This window comes from Protobothrops mucrosquamatus, unplaced genomic scaffold (assembly GCF_001527695.2).
Source record: "Protobothrops mucrosquamatus isolate PMUCROS unplaced genomic scaffold, P.Mucros_1.0 scaffold300, whole genome shotgun sequence".
In the NCBI taxonomy this organism is placed as follows: domain Eukaryota; kingdom Metazoa; phylum Chordata; class Lepidosauria; order Squamata; family Viperidae; genus Protobothrops; species Protobothrops mucrosquamatus.
Window position 1 is genome coordinate 77,643 of NW_015386643.1, and position 18,463 is coordinate 96,105.

Here is an 18,463-nt window from a genome sequence, read left to right on the forward strand (position 1 = left end):
TTTTTTTTCCCCTGTCATTTCCATCGTTTCTTTCTCATTCCTCCCCAGTCCAGGACTGAAGATAAAATAGAACGCTTCAAGAAAGCAGTAGACTATTATTCAGTGGCCATGAAAGCACCTCCTACACCAGCCGGCCCATCCCCGTATGTTCGTGAGTATCCAGGCGATGCTGGTCAACTTCACCTCTCTCTCAAGCGTGTTTTCTCCCGCTGGCCAAGAAGGTGAGGCCCTGCCTGATACCTTACAGCATCCTCTGCTGGGAGAGGTCAGGTCTGGATTTAACTCTGAAATTACCTTCTCTTGGCCCAAAGAGAGCTTTTGTGCCTTTTAATAACTACATGGCTGGAAGAGGTTTGGGATGCTTTCTTCAAAATAATGCCATAACAAGTTGGAAATTCTGGTCTGTTCTTTGTATCATGGTTTACTTAAAGGCGCAAAAGCACCTTTCCAAGCCTTATGCTGGTCATCTTACTGGGCCTCTCCTGGATCCTGCATTCAGAGATCATAGTGCACTATTCTTAATAGTCATCCTTACTGTCCATTATTATGTGTTTAATTTTACAATGCAGAAAGATTGTACAGAGAATATATTTAAGCAATTAAGACATAATTGGCCCAAATGCCCCTTGATCCAGTGTTCTTTATAATGACCCCAGTATCTTAAAGAATTCGGTCATCTATTAAAAATCAACAAGGGGTTTGTTGATTAGCCACTAGTTTATGCTCCCTTAGATATCTATTGTTGGATTCAATGGCTGGGAGTTGCCTTTTTAGTCCATATTGTTGCCATTGTATCTGGCTTCTTTCTGTCCTGTTTCTGTCACCATCCTTTACTAGGAAACTTGGTCAAGTGTGTGAGAACCACTCTCCTAAAACAGTTCCCAAATAATGTTCTACGGGATCCTGCACTTCCAAGCTCCTCAAGGATTTTTTTTCAGAGATAAATGGTAATGGGGGACAAAGCACCCTTCACTCTAATTTCAGTTTCATGTGGGACAACCAGTAGACTTGCTGTGTCCCGCTGTTATTCTCTATGACTTCAGGATATCCTCTAATCTATACCAAGAATCTGATGCACTGCTCAGGCTTTTGGGGATAGAGTTGCCTACGTGTAAATAGTTGTCCATGGGTACCATCGCTAAAAAACAGAAAATACAAGACTGATTATGCTTCAGACAATGAAGATATGATTCCCATGCATAACTTCTGTCTGAAGTGGTTTTTTATCTACGCCCCAATTTAATTGACTTCTGTACTGGCAGAAGTCTCCACTCAGGGTATCCTGATAGTAATATTGGGCTACTGTTTTTTTTAATATAACAAGGATCCCATTCTTTGTTTCAGTCCCAGCATTTGGGCCTAACCACTTTGGAGGGCCAGCACCTCTGAACCGCAATCCAATGGTATCACTTCCTTCTGGGAAGGCTATGGTAAGTGCTCAGAATTGCTTTAGGCAGATGTTAAATTTACTGTGAGATTCCCATTACTGCATCCATCTAGAATGTTAATGTTCATTGGGTTAGAGAAAGCCCTGTTGGTCCTTGCAGGCTCAAGCTACAACAGGGAGATGTAATGTATGCTACACCAATTGAGATACTGGAGCTTGGCCTGCGTTCTTCAGACAGCAGGTATGTGGGAAAATCATATTTCTGAATGTTCTTTTTGTTTATATGCCCCACTGCATAGAAGACATTAATGCATTGGGAAGTATCTTAAGTTGAACTGTTCCCTCTAGCTTATGTTATATAAGCCAGGGCTTTTCAACCAGTGGTAAGGGTACCACCTGTGGGACATTGGAACTGGCAGGTGGTACGCGACTATGCTAGAAAAGTGGTAGTGGGGGAGGGGAAATGAGCTGAACCGGTGGCAGCACCTCACAAGCCTGAGTGAGAGACGGCTGGAGCTGCAGGGCTGTCAGGGCTCAGCGGAAGCGCCAGGATCAGCACCAGGCTCCAGCTGGAGCTCGGCACTGATCCTGGCGCTTCTGCTGAGCCCAGAAGAAGCGTCGATCAGCTGGAATGTTGCAGCATCTCCAGAGTCTTGTGATTTACATTCAGATGCTTGGCAACTGATTCATATTTATGACGGTCACAGTGTCCCAGGGTCATATGAAGTGACCAAAACCTGCTGCAACCACCCAGCAGACGGGGGGAATAAAAACCAAACACCACCCCACCCCACCCCCACTGCCAATCCTCAACAGAAATGCTCACAACAATGAAAACCTCTGACAGGAGGAAGAGCGCCGCTGGGCGGGCAGGCAGATCTCTTGCTCGGCTGTGGCTTGGGGGGCACTTTTTTCAGTGCCATTGTAACTTCGAACAGTCACTAAGTGAACTGTTGTAAGTCAAGGACTACCTGTACACTTTTTCCTTTTTGGGGGGGGTCATCAAGTTTTTGACACCTTGCTAGGCGACTGATGGTACTTGGATGTTGCCAGGTTGAAAAGCCCTGATATAAGCTACAAATATGAAGAATCAATCAGAAAATTGCATCCCCCTTGCAGTTGGGTCTGAAGAGATATTTAAAATGCTACTATATCAATTTGCCTCACTCATGGGACACAAGCATATAACTCCACTAAAGAGAACTGAATTATCTGAATGTAGTGAGCAAATTAGTGAATTATTGTGCATCTGTAGGTAACCTTTTTTTGCTACCATTTTCCAAAGAGTCCCCTGTGCCAGTCCAACCATACCATGGCTGTGCATGTTGCATTGGTGTATAATAAGCACATGGAAGATGATATTTGAAATATATGACTGTGGAATCTCAGGCCTTTCCTTGCGGGCGGAGAGGGTACTTTTTCTGTCTGTGGTACGAGCTAAACATTTACATATTTGTAAATGTTTTCAGGAGTAAAAAAAAATATGCAAGAGGATCTCTAGAGCAGAATGATTTCAGAACCACAGGTAGTTCTCAGTTAATGACCACTCATTCATTGACCGTTCAAAATTACGATGGCGCTGAGTGGTGGTTACAGCCAGTCTTTGAACTGCTGGTCTTCCCAGCTGCCCCCCCCCAATCGTCATGTGACCGTGATCTGGGTATGTGGCAACCAGCTTGCACTTATGATGATGGCAGTGTCATGAGGTCATGTGATTGCAGTTAATGATTTTCCCTGCCAACTTCCTACAAGCAAATGGAAAAGCTGGAAGGGAGATTTGCATGATGCTCTAATAAGTCCGCCCTCCTCCCCCGCCTGCATACTCTAGTGGTTTGGGATTGTTGTTGATAAATGATGCAGTCACATGAGTTCACACTTTACAATCACATCACTTAGCAATGGAAATTCTGGTCCCAACTGCCGTTGTAACTCAAGGACTATCTGTATATCGGAGGCTTTTTTGTATTGAGTTAGATCAGTGGTGGCGAACCTATGGCACGCGTGCCAGAGGCGGCACGCGGAGCCCTCTCTGGACATGCGCCATCGCCCCAGCACACGTGGTCTCTAAAAGTTTGCCATCACTGGCCTAAGGCCAGCCAGCCTCGAGCCACCATTGGGGAGCCCACCATCCCACCCGCCAGAGATCCCCTGGATCTCCCCCAATCCTGCCCGGCTGCCACAGGTGTCCCTCCCCATAAGCAACATCAAGGTGGCCACGCCCACCCCGGCCATGCCCACCCAATCTGCCATGACTACTGCAGCCACACCCATCCAGTGGTCACGCCCACCCAGTCTGCCAAGCCCACTGTAGCTATGCCCGCTGAGTGGGCCACACCCACCCGGCACCCGGCGATACGTAAGTGGGTTTTGGGTTGCAGTTTGGGCACTCGGTCTCTAAAAGGTTTGCCATCCCTGAGTTAGAACATTGATCCCACTTGGTCAGTACTTTAACTATTATGGTTCACAGCAGTTCTCCAAGACTTCAGACAGGTCTTTTCTCTTGTCTGCTCTCTGTTCCTGTTTTAATTACAAATGCCAGAGAATTAATCTAAAACCTTCTGAGTGCTGAGGGTCTTTGCTAGTTTCTGTGCTACTGGGCTATGACTCCACCCTAAGTTTGAATAAGCAGTTTTGATTGCAGTTGGTCCTCCCCCCCCCTTCTCTTTGCTTCCATCTCCAGTTTGCACCCCAAATGGGGCCAAAGATGCAGTACCAGCCACCTGTTCCACACGGTGGCATTGCTGCTTCCTCATCTTTTCTTCCGGGTCCTGGTTCCAGTTTTCTCTTCTCGCCTCATGGCTTGGCGGACGCAATGCCCTTCCATGAAGATCCTGCCTTGAAGGGTGGTCACTTCAACAACTGGCCTGTATCCTATGATAACTGTCCCACCAAGTTTCCTAACCATCACCTGGGTTCCAAACCTTCCCCATCATCTGGGCCTGGATCTTCACCCTCTTCTTCTTCTGATGGGGAAGAGCACAATGGAGCCAATTCCAAGTGAGTGTAACTTATTGGAGTCTTGTGAGCTTCTTAGCGAACCTTGGGGTGACTGTGATAGTTTGATGGGGGAAAGTGGGGAGAACTTTCCCCCATCAAGAACTATAGCAGGTCTCAGACATGCTATATCCTTGTCCTGGGAAAGGAGAGGATTCTGAAGAGTTGTACTGTCATGCAGTTGGAAGAAACAAGATTCCCTAGATTTAAAATCTAAGCAAGAGATGGAAAATCAGGATGTAGATCTATCATGGTGGACATACTTATTAATGCAAGTTAGATACGATAAAGATGTCAAACTGTATGGATTTTATAAAGAGCAAACCTTGTTTGATCAGACATTATTAACCTCTGATGAAAAACTAATTAAGAAAATTTATAAATCTTTATTGAATTTGAAAATGGAAAATGAACAAGTTAAAGAAACAATGATAACATGGGCAAAGAACTTTGGATATAATGTAGAATTAGAAAAGTGGCAAAACTTGTGGGAAAGAAATTATATACTGACAATGGCAGCTTCTTATAAAGAAAATTTATATAAAATGTTTTATAGATGGCACTTGCCACCAGCAAGATTGGCAAAAATGTTTAAAAATATGTCAGATAGATGTTGGAAATGTAAACATAAGGCAGGTACTTATTATCATGTATGGTGGACATGTGTTGAAGCAAAGAGGTACTGGAAAAAAGACATATTTGGCTAGAAAAGATGGTGGGAAAACATGTAGATTTTAAACCTGAACTTTTTTTATTAGATATTATGCCAGAAAAGATTGATAAACAAAGTATATATTTGACTTTACATGTGATAACAGCAGCAAGAATCATATTTGCACAATATTGGAAAAAGGAAGAATTACCATCAGAAGAAATAATTAAAAAAATATTAGAATGTGCAGAAATGGAAAGACTTACTATGAGGTTGAAAGAAAAAGAAACAATACTATCAGACTTGGGACTTGTTTTATCAATGGCTGGAGAAAAGAATAAAGAATTAGGAATTAAATTTGTATTAGTGAATGATAAACTCAGACAACATGTTGTTGATTAAGCACTATTGAATTATATGGAAAAAATTAATAAAATTTTTACAAAAAAAAAAAAAAAGAAACAAGATTCCTGGATTTTAATCCCATTCTAGGATGACAGTATATCCTTTTCTTCCTCCAGCCACGTTTCTGAAACTGTGTCTCGCAAGTCTGGCTGGGAGGATCCTGCGGGTGAAAAGATAATGAATCAAGGCTGGGGACAATCACCTGGGAACACTGGCAACTCAGAAAGGACCTTGAGTGGACCTGAAGCCCACATCCCTTCATTGCTCTCTATGGCAACCCGCAACCACATGGACATAACCACCCCACCTTTGCCTCCTGTTGCTCCAGAAGTACTTCGAGTGGCTGAACATAGGCATCGACGGGGGCTTATGTACCCTTTCATCTACCACGTCCTTACCAAGGTGAGGTGGGCAGTGAGCCTTTGCAGTTCTATTAATTGGGTTTCTCGCAGGAGACTTAGGTGGTTTTGAGAACAGTCAGGTGGTTGAGAATCAGTGATCCAGGATTCTCATTTCATTCCAGGGGGAGATCAAAATCCCTGTCTGCATTGAAGACGAATGTAACACTGAACTGCCACCAGCAGTTGTTCTTTTTCGGGCCTCACGGCAGTATGTATACGGTGTCCTCTTCAGTGTGGCTGAGACACAACGGCGAATGGAACGCCTGGCTGTGCGCAAGCGCATTCCCGTGGAAAGTAGGTAACTTCTCCAGACTTTTGTACATGTGTGTACTTTCCAAGTTTCTCATTTAGTGCTAAATCGTAGTAATGTCACTCAGCCACAGTTTATGAAGTAAGACAAAGGGGCTGCATTCTTGTTTACCACATATGAAGCCAAATGCAGTAAGCTGCGCATGCTGATCACTGTTTCTAGAGCTTGGTGTTAAAAATATGGGAGACAAGATTCCCAGAACCTATGTTAGGTAGCTCAGAAGGATGTACCCTGTCCTGGTGGGATTTGCTTGGTTAATAAGACTCCAGGTACAGATCCTATTCCTGCTCCCCTTTTCTCAAGGCAGCTGAGAAAATGAGAACTGGGAGTCATTTGAAAGCCTAGTGCTGCCTGGCTGGGGGTGGGCTAAGTTTCCTCTGTTTTTAAATGGGAAGATAGAGTCCGTGGGATGTAATGTAGCCTCGTCCCTATGTGTCATCCTTTTTTTCAGATAGATTGCCATATATGCATATGTGTAAACTGAGTTTCTGTCTTTCAGATAGTGTTGTTATGTTGTTGGGCTTTCCAATTACCAAATGGAAATGCTATTGGTGACTTTTTTTGAATTCCCATTGTATTTTAGGGTCAAACCTTTTGAGGGATTTTTTGCCAGAACACAGACTACTTGAAACATGTTAACAAAACTTCTTAAGTGGGCTTTGTTTTAAGTTCACAACAGAAAGAGCTTTTCTTTGTTTTGTGCACATCAATATATTCTGGGCCAGATATTAACCTGCCTTCTTTCTCTTCAATTATTTCATCATAAATGGCTCAGGGACTAGGTTCTGCCTCCTGCTGTATATTTTGGTAGTACCATGGTTGATCTTCACATTTATTGTACATGTTTTGCTTTCCTAGCTGATTTATTTAATCCTGAAAATGAATCTCATCTTATTTTGTCTGCTTCTATCTACTTTCTTTTGATTTGCATCCCCCAGGTAAGGACTAGTGCCAAACCAGCTTTTTTCTGCAACTTGTTCATAATTGGGTGGGCAGCACTTTTGTGATGGTCTGTAATCATACCACATAGCTTTGGAATTCATGTCCTGGGAATCTTATGTTTCATAATGTCTCTCCCCTTTATGGAGCCATTTACTCCAATTGTGATTAGTTTGTTATATGGCATAAATCCCATAAGTCAGTTGTACATCCTTATATAAAGGAATACTTCATAATATTTATACAGTGAGGAAAATGTTTTTCCCTCTCTCTTCCTCACCATATAGCATTTTATAATTACCTTGTTCAACTCCAAAAGGTGTGTTTTAATTAGCCTCCCATATTTTAGTGTTACCTGTAAATGGCTTCCAATCGCTTAGTACCTTTTGCAGCTAAGTGACATAAGTTGAACACACCATTCAGGAGTCCCTGATACTTTGTTTTCTGTGTTTGATGCTGCATAAAGAAATTGTGTCCTTGTAGTTTCTGGTGGATATCTGTTTTGCTTTCAGTCTAATTATGGTATCTTTCTTGACTTGTAATAATGGAATTGAATGCATTGTTTCATGGTGACACCTTTGGTGCAACTTGAAAGACTGGTGCTAGGATTACTGTTTGATGCTATGGCTATTACATTGTGTGTTTTATAGGTTTCCTGCTTGAGCAGGGGGTTGGACTAGTAGACCTCCAAGGTCCCTTTCAACTCTGTTATTCTGTTATTCAAACATAAGACATTGGATGAGGTGATCTTATGTCTGGGGAATGCAACAATTTTGGCCTCTTATTTCCATTGAAACCTAAGAAAGTTGTACACATTCTAATTTAGTAGCTGATGTTATTTCAAGTCAGTTAAAAAAGATGAAGAAATAGGGATTTCCCCTTGCTTCAGATGTTCAGCTTGAACGATACCCCTGTATTCAGCCATGAAATGGATGTCTAGCTTTTTTTGGCAGCCAAAAACATTTTTGCACAGCAGAGGCTAATATTGTCACACGTGTAAATCTACAAGTGGCAAGGTCAGCAGTAATGATAATGTTGATGTCTAAAATGGCTCACAAATGGGAATTTGTAAAACATTTCATTTCAAGAAATGCCAGAACTTTACATTTTTCCTCTAGATCAGGGGTGTCAAACTCGCAATGTCATGTGTCGCGACATATCACAACTTTTTTGCCATTGCCGGCAATGGGGTGGGTGCGGTTTCGCTATGATGCATCCGGTCCGCGGGGGTAGAAGAAATCTAAAGGGGTTAGTGTATTAATATATATTTTGAGCATCTGTTGTGATATGTGTTGCTTTTAAGATAATTTTAGTCCAGGCTATGTGGTTCTATGTTTTAACTGTTTTTATGGTTTTTGGTTCTATATGCTGCCCAAAGTCCATTGGGTTTGGGAGGCTATAACAATTTTGAATAAATTATAAGCAGAATTAAATTTAAAATAAGAGCAGTGTGTAAATCATGGTGTTATGGTTATTTTACCTCAGGTAAAGCATCAGATTGGCCTGGAATTACCAGATCAACTTGGTCTGTGAGAAAAATAAAATGTTCCAGTATTCCCCATAGTGTTCTGTCCCTAGAAGCCTACATACATTTCAGCAACCTACTCCTTGGCATACTGGATCAGAATTGATATAATGCAAAGAAAAGCTGTATGCTCTACTGCAGGGGTCTTCAAACTTGGCCCTTTTATGACTTGTGGACTTCAACTCCCAGAATTCCTCAACTAGTGTGCCTGACTGAGGAATTCTGGGAGTTGAAGTCCACAAGTCATAAAAGGGCCAAGTTTGAAGACCCCTGCTCTACTGCATTGAACTGTACAATAGAATCATAGCACTGTTTCACATTTTGAGCTTTTAATATATTTTTGCTGTAAGTGTACATTCATTGAAATACATTTGGCCTAAAATATCTTAAGTTTTGTTTTTCATTATACGAACTGGGGAAATAATGTATTTTAATCAGATATTCATTCCTACCTAGCTCATCCTGTTATTGTCAAGGAATGGTCGGCGTACAAAGGGAAATCACCCCAGACTCCGGAGTTAGTCTCAGCTCTTGCTTTTCGGGAGTGGACCTGTCCCAACCTCAAGAAGCTCTGGTTGGGCAAAGCAGTGGAAGACAAGAATCGGCGTATGAGAGCATTTCTGGCTTGTATGAAATCAGACACCCCTGGCATGCTCAACCCTGCTAATGTACCGACACATCTACTGCTCATGTGTTGTGTATTACGGTGAGTGGAGCACATCTGAAGAGAAAAGTCAAAAAAGAGTGGCAAGTAACATTGTGTGCTGGGATATGGCTAAGAAGAGCTGTGAGAGATCTGTACTATTGAAAAATCCAGGAATTGGTTGTGGATTGGAGGTAGTAGGTAAGAATGAGATGACAATATCTGAAAATATAAAGGAGTAAGCATTATGCAGGAGTTCAGATGTTGAACTGGCAGTGGAAGGGCCCATGTTCTAGTCCATCCTGAGCCACAGAAACTTAATAGGTGACTTTAGATGAATCACAGTGTCTCAGCCCAACTCACCTCATCAGTCTTGTTGTGGGGAAAAAATGGAAGGAGGAATTGCTATGTATACCATCCTGAGCAAATATTAGGATATAAATCTATCATATAAATTTATTTGGGCAAATGAAGGCTTATTGTTATATTTATGTTAGCTTAGTGATTTCCTGCTATATGTTACTTGAAGATAAAACTACCAGCTTACAAGTCAATCTAGAATCATTTCCTGATTTTAAACATAGTGACAAACAATATCTGGACCATTTACTGAGGCACACATTCAGGATATTTGTTCTGCAAATGGGGACTATTTGAAGCATGAAACTTCATTTAGTTCTTTAGCTTTATGGCTCATAACTTTTGCTAACTGAACCTGTCTACCCGTGCTTTTTTTGTCAAACTACAAATTCTAGATTTCAACATTTAAAAAAAACCAATTATAATTTTTCTCCAAGGCCCAGCAGTATCCAAAGGTAAAAAGTATTGTAAATTTTGATTCTTATTCCATAATGTATTTCGTACTTTTATTTGAATTATTCTTTTTTCAAGATACATGATACAGTGGCCTGGAGGCCGGATCCTCCACAGACATGAATTGGATGCTTTCTTGGCCCAGGCTGTGTCTGCTCAGCTATATGAACCAGATCAACTTCAAGAATTGAAGGTTGGGGTTGTTTATCCCTCCTTTATTAGTCCTTGTAGGGGGAATAGGAAAGAAGAGAGAAGATGAGGTTAGAGCTATGGGGGCCGAGAATAGAGAGTGCCCAAGTTTTATTCTTGCTGATGAAAGGTAAATTCCTCTTACATTTTCACAGGCATAGAATTAGCTGTTTGTTCATGCATCCCTGCTGCCCCTTGCTCATTTCTTCCATTTCTTTTGACTACCGTACTGCTTTGGTATCTCAACCCTTCCAGGTTCTACCCTGTACAGACTTCATCTTGCTAATCCAGTTGTTCTGATAAAGAGCAGCTGAATTTGCACAAATGGGTGCTCATACGATGAAATACTTGTCTATAAAGAACAATTCCTCACACATAAGAGTACCAAAGTGTGGGGGACAAGGGAGAGGCTGTATTAGGATGCACTAGATCTCCTATACGGCAGGGTACATTTCTTTTTGTCAGTCTGCATAAATGATATTGGAATGCTTACGTTTGATGCCTGGTTGCTTAAAGGACACCTAGAGTGCTGTAGAAAGGACAGTATTTTAAGATGTTACAGAACAAATGGTGTAACATTTTAAGTAGAAGTAAAAATGTTCCTCAGCCCTTTCTTTCTTTGACTGTCACCAGTCCTGCTTTCCTTAAAAGTTCTGTTTGAAGGTCAATACTGTGCCATTGGTCATGGAATAAAGCCTACTCCTTAATTCTAAAATAAAGATTACAGGGGACTCCTTGAAGCTGGAATACATATTCTAAATTGGTGTCTTAGATCTCCCCCTCCCTCCCTCCCTCCCTCCCTCCCTCTCTCTCTCTCTCTCTCTCTCTCTCTCTCTCTCTCTCTCTCTCTCTCTCTCTCTCTCTCTCTCTCTCTCTCGCTCTCTCTCGCTCTCTCTCGCTCTCTCTCGCTCTCTCTCTGGAGCGTGGCTTCATTAGAGATCGGTAGAAAGAGGAGTTAGCGCTTCCAAAGTACATGTTCAGTGCAGAGGAACTAAATGGCCCTGAATGTTGTCTGAGAGATGATGAAAAGATGGGAATATTGAATGGAGGTGACCTCTGGTAAAATATGCTTCACACCAGTAGGCCTTATGACTTGAGCAAGTGAGCAGTGTAACCTATAGCCACTGTGGTGCATTGTAGTTTGTCTTCTGTATGACATAAACGCTTAATGTGTCTGGGACGGATGCCGCCATTATAGACAAACCTGCTTATGTGGAATAGATGCTCAGTTGGAAGTTTATACTTTTCTGTTGTAACAATATGATTATAGGGCCATCTTTGACTTTGAATTGGAACAGAGGCCTGGGTTGTGCTGCTTCTAATACTGCTGTCTTTGATACTGAAATAGTAGTATTACTGTATCCTGCCTTATAAAGACACTTAAGTTGGATCGTGGTCACGAAGGCCAGAAGACAGAGGAGAAGGAATGCTAAAGGTTAAGGGATGTTGCTGCTTTCCTTGCAGATTGAGAAACTGGATCCCCGAGGAGTTCAGTTGGCTGCTCTGTTTATGAGTGGAGTGGACACAGCCCTCTTTGCCAATGATGCTTGTGGGCAGCCTGTGCCCTGGGAGCATTGCTGCCCGTGGATCTACTTTGATGGGAAACTCTTTCAAAGCAAACTGATTAAAGCTATCCGAGAGAAGGCACCTCTGATAGACCTCTGCGATGGCCAGGTAAGCAGAGAGGCTTTCTGTAGCAAGCAGTTGTTTCTGCTCCTGACTTACGAAGTTGTGGCAGCAATTGTTTATGGTTTTCATTTGTAGGTGTTGTGATGCACAAGAGAGGGTCCCAATGCTGCATATATATTATTCTCTCTTAGAAACAACAGCCATTTGAGCAAAGATACAGAGGTTGCTCTCAAATTGCCTTATAAAATGAATTTTAAAAAAACTAACTTTATAACTTGCTGATATTCCAGATAACTTTGTCTTTCAGTTTTGTCTCCTTCATCATTAGCTGAATGTGCGCTTTGTGTTTATTAGACTGTACACAAAGACAGCAGAAAAAGTGCAGCGCTATCATTCTTCTACTGCTTACTGCCCTAAATAAGCCTTGGAGCAAATTGATAGCCCAGCTACCTTCCTTAGCTTGTATAGGATGATCTAACTAAAGTACTTGTGGCCAGCAGAGGAGGCTTGCTGAGGATCCTGTCAGTCAAGGAACTCTGACTGATGAGATCAAGAAGAAGAGCCTACTCTACTGTAGCCCCAGCCCTCTGGAGCTCCCTACCCCCTGGGACGTAAGAGCCTGAAGTCCTGGCTCTGCTGGTTGGCCTGGGGGGGGGTGTCCCAATGGAGGTGGTTACTAGACTAACTTGCTGACCCCACCTCCCCCCCTGTGCTTCCTGCTCTCCCTCCACTCCTCTTTTTAATTTCATATTCTCTACTTCTCTACTGTTTGTTTGTTTTTTATTGTTTCATTCCTTTACTTTCTCTTTTATGGTTGTACGCTGCCCAGAGCAGCCCCGCGGAGAAAGATGGGCGGCAGATAAATTTAATAAATAAATAAAGTGAATCAATGCTCGAATCCTGTTGATTTCAGTGAGAGAGTTGCGGGGTAGGATATTATCTGGATGTATCCTCCTGATCCCCATCCCTGTCAATCTGTGGTATGATTTTTGCTGTGGGCGCTTTGCCCGAGTTGTGCCACAGGAACATGCCCTAGATTTCTCACCAGCTGCACTTCCTTGATCTTGGAGGATATTAGATAGACTGTAAGAATATGGAGATCTTCCCAGAATTCTACCAGATACCTATTCTGTGTGTTCCGCTTCTCTTTGGTCTTGATCAGACCGAGCAGGTATCTAAAGTAGAGAAGATGAGGCAGAGTATTCTGGAAGGCATCAACTTCAATCGCCAGGCTCCTCCACCTCTTCTTCCACCTCCACCCTTTGTGCCTTCTATGGCAGCACCTTTTTATCCAGTGCCTCTTTACCCTCGCACAATTGGATCAATGCAACCTTCAGCCCCTGGGAGGACTAGAGGCTTCACAGGTGAGTGGTTGAGGTTCAGATGCCTCTACTGGACACGTAATTCATATTTATGTGATTCCTATTTTTTTAAAATGTAAAGTCAAAGTTTTAAACAACGAGCTTAATAGTACCAATATGAGAGTCTTTATTAATACAGTGCCATCCTGGCATGGAATTCTTGGGAATGTTAAATGCTAATTCTCTTAGGACTTCCAGCTCATGGTTGTATTTTTAATGTTGAAAGGATGGAGCCTAATGTACAGTTCACCAACAAAAACTTGCATGCACATGTTTTCCTCCTCCCCTGTCTCTTCCAACAATAAATTTGATTTATGGACCCTAGGTCTGGGGATAAGCTAATCACCTGTCCCCCTGTCCTTCCGTACCTTTCCTCTGACTGACTGTGCCTTTCCTCTCCAGGACTCCATCCAATCCCACCACAAGGAGGCAAATTGGAAATTGCTGGGATGGTGGTGGGGCAGTGGGCTGGGAGCAAACCTTCTCGGGGACAGGGCTCCTTTGGCATGCAGGTGGTGTCAGTTGGAGGCCCAGGGAAAGGGTAAGTAGCACTTGTAGAATGGCTTTGACTAGCACCGATGGCGTTACCTAGTTAGGGTAATGAAACGTCTGCAAGAAAATAAGCAAGCTCAGAGAGCACCAAGGACTCCTGATTAGTTGCTGCTGGATTCTCTCTCTGTTCCTTATAACCTGTAGAAATGCTAGGGCGTCTTGACTACAAGTGGATATTTTGCTCTGGGGTTATTATTACTTCAACAGAGCTAAAAGGAGAAAGAATGAAGATGGGAAAGGAAAAAGCATTATTTCTTAAAGATACATTTTTCTTATAGTGACCAGATTTGATGGAAACGGTCAAGGTAGGCTAAATGGCAGTTTCAACTTTCAGCTGACTCTGTTTCCCATCCGATGGATGATAACTAATGGAAAGGAAAACACCAAATGAAATAAATGTGTTTAATATTTGTATGTAATGCCAATCTTCTGAGACTCTGACAAATACATCCATGCGCATAAAGGACGACCATGGTCTTTAACTTTTATCCATGTTTCAGTTGCTTCCTGAAAAATTGCTTAATGTGAAAAGCAACTTTATCTGTCCAGGATTCATATATATCCTGAGTGAAAGGCTCATTAGAAGTTTCAGTTGCTATGTTTCTCAGCACAGGAAATGTATTTATTTATTGTGAAGAGATTAAATTATTCTAATTAATTAATGTTGGATGTTTTAATTATTTTGATCTTGTTCGTAAAATGCTAAAAGTCCATAAGTGATAAAGCAGTGTACACTCAATAAATAAATAAATAGGTGCTCTCTTCAATCAGTGAACTTGAACTTTCAGCTTTTTTTCTTTTCCTGTTCTGCAGCCGTGGCCGTGATTGCCCTGGAAAAATCCCCAAAGGAAACAAGAAAGTAAATAAGCAAGTATGTCTCCCTACGTATTGTGGAAGTTCATTTTATTGTAGTTCTAAGTGAAGAGTTTTCCTCTTTTGCTGAGTTCTGTCCATCTCATCCACTATGCAACATTTCCTTAAAGAAGGAATGACCTTTGAAAATGTACAACTTCATACAACAAAAGTCAGCTACACAGCGATTCCTGGCACCAGGGTAATCAGGATTCCGTAAGAGAGTCTCTTCAGAAATCTGATGTTAATGCATAACAAATATAATCAGCCAAAACAATGCAAGATTGTCAAATCCTTTGAAATAGATACAGTATATATTTTGTAAGCTGCCTGAAATTATTCAGAAATGGATGGCATACAGATTTGCAATGTAAAAAAAACAAAATGGTACGACATTTGGAGATTTCAGCTCTTCCAGCTGTGTTTTTAATCTTTTGTTTGAGTCTTCTGCTTCCTGATTCTTTTTCTAAAGCTGTCCCTTGTGTTTGACAGAGCTTGACCGATGGAACTGCAAAAACGTCCGAATTCGGCAGCAATGGCAGCGGTAGCTGCACCCGACCCCAGTCCCAGTTGAATGGGGATGGAGGCCCCCCCTCCAGAGCCAACGAAGATCCCACTGTTGGAGCATGCCCTTCAGCCACATCACCTTGTGCCTTAGCAAGAGACACTGACTCATGCAATAACAAAAGCCCCTTTTTCGGGACGCTGGGTGGGGACTCTGAACGGTGCCCGGAGAACAAGCTTCCCTTCCCAGTTCTGCAGAAAGAGGAGTGAATAAATGCCGCTGTGGGTCCAATTGGCTGGCAAATGGGGGTGGGGTGAAGTGGGGTGACAAGGGAAAAGATTTTGACCTGCCAAGGATGGGATGGGGAAATTCAGCCCTTCAACCCATTAGTAGAATGTAAATGCAATCAAGTGCTGGAATGGAATTATTAGCTAGGCAGGGCAGGGACAGGAAGATTGCTGTCTTGATAGCTCACATTGCAACACTGGGCTAATTAATCTGATTGCTCCTCTACAGCAGCTATTATAATATTGTGAGGTCAAGCAGCCTGCTAGGACTCTTGTCCCTGCTTTGGAGGATAACATCAGCTTTTTTGCATTCCGCCCCCTCAAATTTGCCACTGTGCCAATCGGATCCATAAAGGCGGCATTTTTTTAAGTTTATTTGAATTTATTTTTGTTTTTTAATTTTATAGGGGGAAGACTTTTTAGGGGGCAAGAATTATGAATATTGGATTTTGGGAAGGGGGATATTTTTAAAGGAAGAAAAAGCCAGGAAGGTTTTACTTTAAAATGGGGCAGATTTTTCCTGCCTGCCTTGTTTAATTTCTTGCCAACTCCCCCACCATCAGGCCAAATAGCAGTATTGCTTTGAGGGATGGTGATGTTGGTATGAATTAAGGGGTGTGTATGAGCGGCAATGATTTTTAAGAGAGAAAGAGTAGTACCACCACTGCAAATTATACACAAGATGCATATAGCAGTTGGTGTGTGCTTTTTATTATATATGAAAGAGAGAGAAAGAGAGAGAGAGAGATTATATTTATATATAACATGAATAGAGCTATATATAAATATGAATGCTACAAACCCGGAAGGGGTAAAAATGTTCCCGGGAGACAACTTGCGTTCCAAAGCGCTACATGTTTAATGAATTAAAGGTCTGCTTTGCCAGTTGCCAGCAATTGGGCTGTATCCTAAGGCTGCGGCAGTAGATGAGGCAGGCCTCCTGATACCAGATAGAACACTTCTTATCCTTAAACAGACAAGCACTTACTGTTACAATTCCAGGACTGTGAGCAAAATGGCTGGAGATAGCTGGGGCTGTAAAGATGTGTGGGTGGATAGCCATCCAAATGGGAAAGTCATGGGGCGAGGCTACCCAGAAAGTGAAGTGGGGGGTGGGATTCCAACTCTTGTTGTCATTAAAAGGGTGACATGGGAGGGAGGAGGTTGGTTGCAGTTGCTCAGCTGGTGATTCTTTGTTCTCTTCCATGGGAATCCTGCAAGTTCAGTACACAATCTGAAATCTAGGATGAATCGGGCCTTTTGGAAATCACCACGCCCACCCCCAGGCTTTGCACAATCTGCTACCAATTCTTATGCTGATGATAATGGGGAAAATTTTCAAAGACTTTCTGGAAACAGTTGGTTGAGGTTTTCAGTAGTGGAGCTAATCTCCATTGTATACACAAGTTTCTCTCCATCTCCCTGTCCTTTTGGGTTGTCTAATTTGAATTGCACCTATCCTTGCAGATGATCTTGTACAATCTGAAAGCCTTGAATTTTGGAAACCTGGTAAATTCATTAGAAATGTTGTGTACTGAAACAGATTTCAAATGCAGAATGTTTATATAGAGCAGGTAGTCAAGGGGGGGAATCACATAATTTGGGGGAAGAAATAAAACAGGCTGAATATTCTGTTGGAAAGAATTTTTAAACCAGTTTCCCAGCTGCAGACATATATGCACTTCTGCAGTGCATGTTTCTGTTTAGTTTCTTACAACTTCTATGGCACATACGTCAGATGACTTGAATAACCTAAAATGTGTTTTGATTTTTAATTTGTCATCTGCGATCAGTATCCAGTAGGCTGAATGTTCCCCTTTCTGCTTCTTCCAGCAGAGGGGCACATTAAACCACTGCTTGGAACAATGTTTGGTTCCATCTCAAACCAAAATCAGGAAAGTATTCTTAATGGTGCAGAGTAATAGTATGAAATTAATTGACAACAAGATAAATGTTGGTAGCTACAGCCATAGATCCTTTAGTGAATGATTCAATATATTATTGGGTAACAAGTCATGATAACTAAATGGAATTTACACGTTAATAAGAAATATTTTCTTAAATTTCAGTTACTGCAGAAAAAAAATAAGATTGTGTTAAAAAGTGAGGGAGGGTATTATCCAGAGGTTTAACAGATTTATTTGCCTTACTTTCTACAAATGTATAAAAGGATAGATTAATGGGTTTAAAATCTAAAACGGGGCAGGGTATCTTAGTTCTACTGCTGCCTCCATTCCCTTGAGTGAGTTATTCACCTATCAGAAGCCAAAGTAGGAAGCCCTGATCTTCTCCCAGTTTAGCTGCCAGATCACTCTCATCAAAAGATTTGAACTGTTTGCTTCAGACCATTTTTGGAATCTATCTGTTAACCAGTTGACTATTTTTGCTCTACAGCTGTTGGCTCAAACTCATTGAGATGGGAAATTTCTTATATTGCTCTAAGAGCAATAGAACCTTTGGAAATGATCCATGGTTGTCAGAAGAGCGGTAACACCTGAAAAAGATTATCCCCTTTAGGGGAGAACTTGACAGCAGCCAAAAGAAAAAGTTGCTTTCCCCTTTGGGAAAATAGCTAGAGCAGTCAAAAACGGGTGGAGAGCATTTTTGTTTGAAAACTATCACAGTTGTAGCTGTGGAATATGGAAAGTAGACTCTATTTTAGAAAACAAAGAGCAGCTATTTAAAGTAGTTTGTGATACAGAGTTTGAATATTAAGAATTACTTGATTTTTAAAAAGTATTTCCGGTAGGTGAATTTTGGAAAATCAGATGTGTTTTAATAATCAAGGCAGTACACTTTTCAGTTGCAACAACTAGTAATTCTGATTGGCTTGACATTCTAAACATGTTGAAAAGAAAAAAAACTTTTGCTGGATAAACTGTGAAAAAAGTGGCAAATTGGCAGTCTTTTGTGTTCTGAAGAGCTTACTGGAGAGTTGACAAAGAGAATCATCATATTTAAAGATAGCAGTACTACCAAGAATCATATATTTGGAGAGCATCTTACAAGCTTTCCCCCC

At 41.7% G+C, this 18,463-nt stretch overlaps 1 protein-coding gene across 1 annotated transcript in view; it reads left to right on the plus strand.

Annotated features, from left to right (window-relative positions):
• Positions 1-18,463, plus strand: part of FAM120C (family with sequence similarity 120C) — a 31,783-nt gene extending 13,320 nt beyond the window's left edge. The window contains exons 5-16 of the mRNA XM_015814937.1: positions 49-151; positions 1,345-1,430; positions 4,068-4,384; positions 5,555-5,840; positions 5,962-6,133; positions 9,070-9,319; positions 10,148-10,262; positions 11,723-11,932; positions 13,050-13,251; positions 13,651-13,789; positions 14,614-14,671; positions 15,145-18,463. Coding sequence (XP_015670423.1) covers positions 49-151; positions 1,345-1,430; positions 4,068-4,384; positions 5,555-5,840; positions 5,962-6,133; positions 9,070-9,319; positions 10,148-10,262; positions 11,723-11,932; positions 13,050-13,251; positions 13,651-13,789; positions 14,614-14,671; positions 15,145-15,426 — 2,220 coding nt within the window. The 3' untranslated portion in view covers positions 15,427-18,463. The remainder of the gene's footprint in view (positions 1-48; positions 152-1,344; positions 1,431-4,067; positions 4,385-5,554; positions 5,841-5,961; positions 6,134-9,069; positions 9,320-10,147; positions 10,263-11,722; positions 11,933-13,049; positions 13,252-13,650; positions 13,790-14,613; positions 14,672-15,144) is intronic.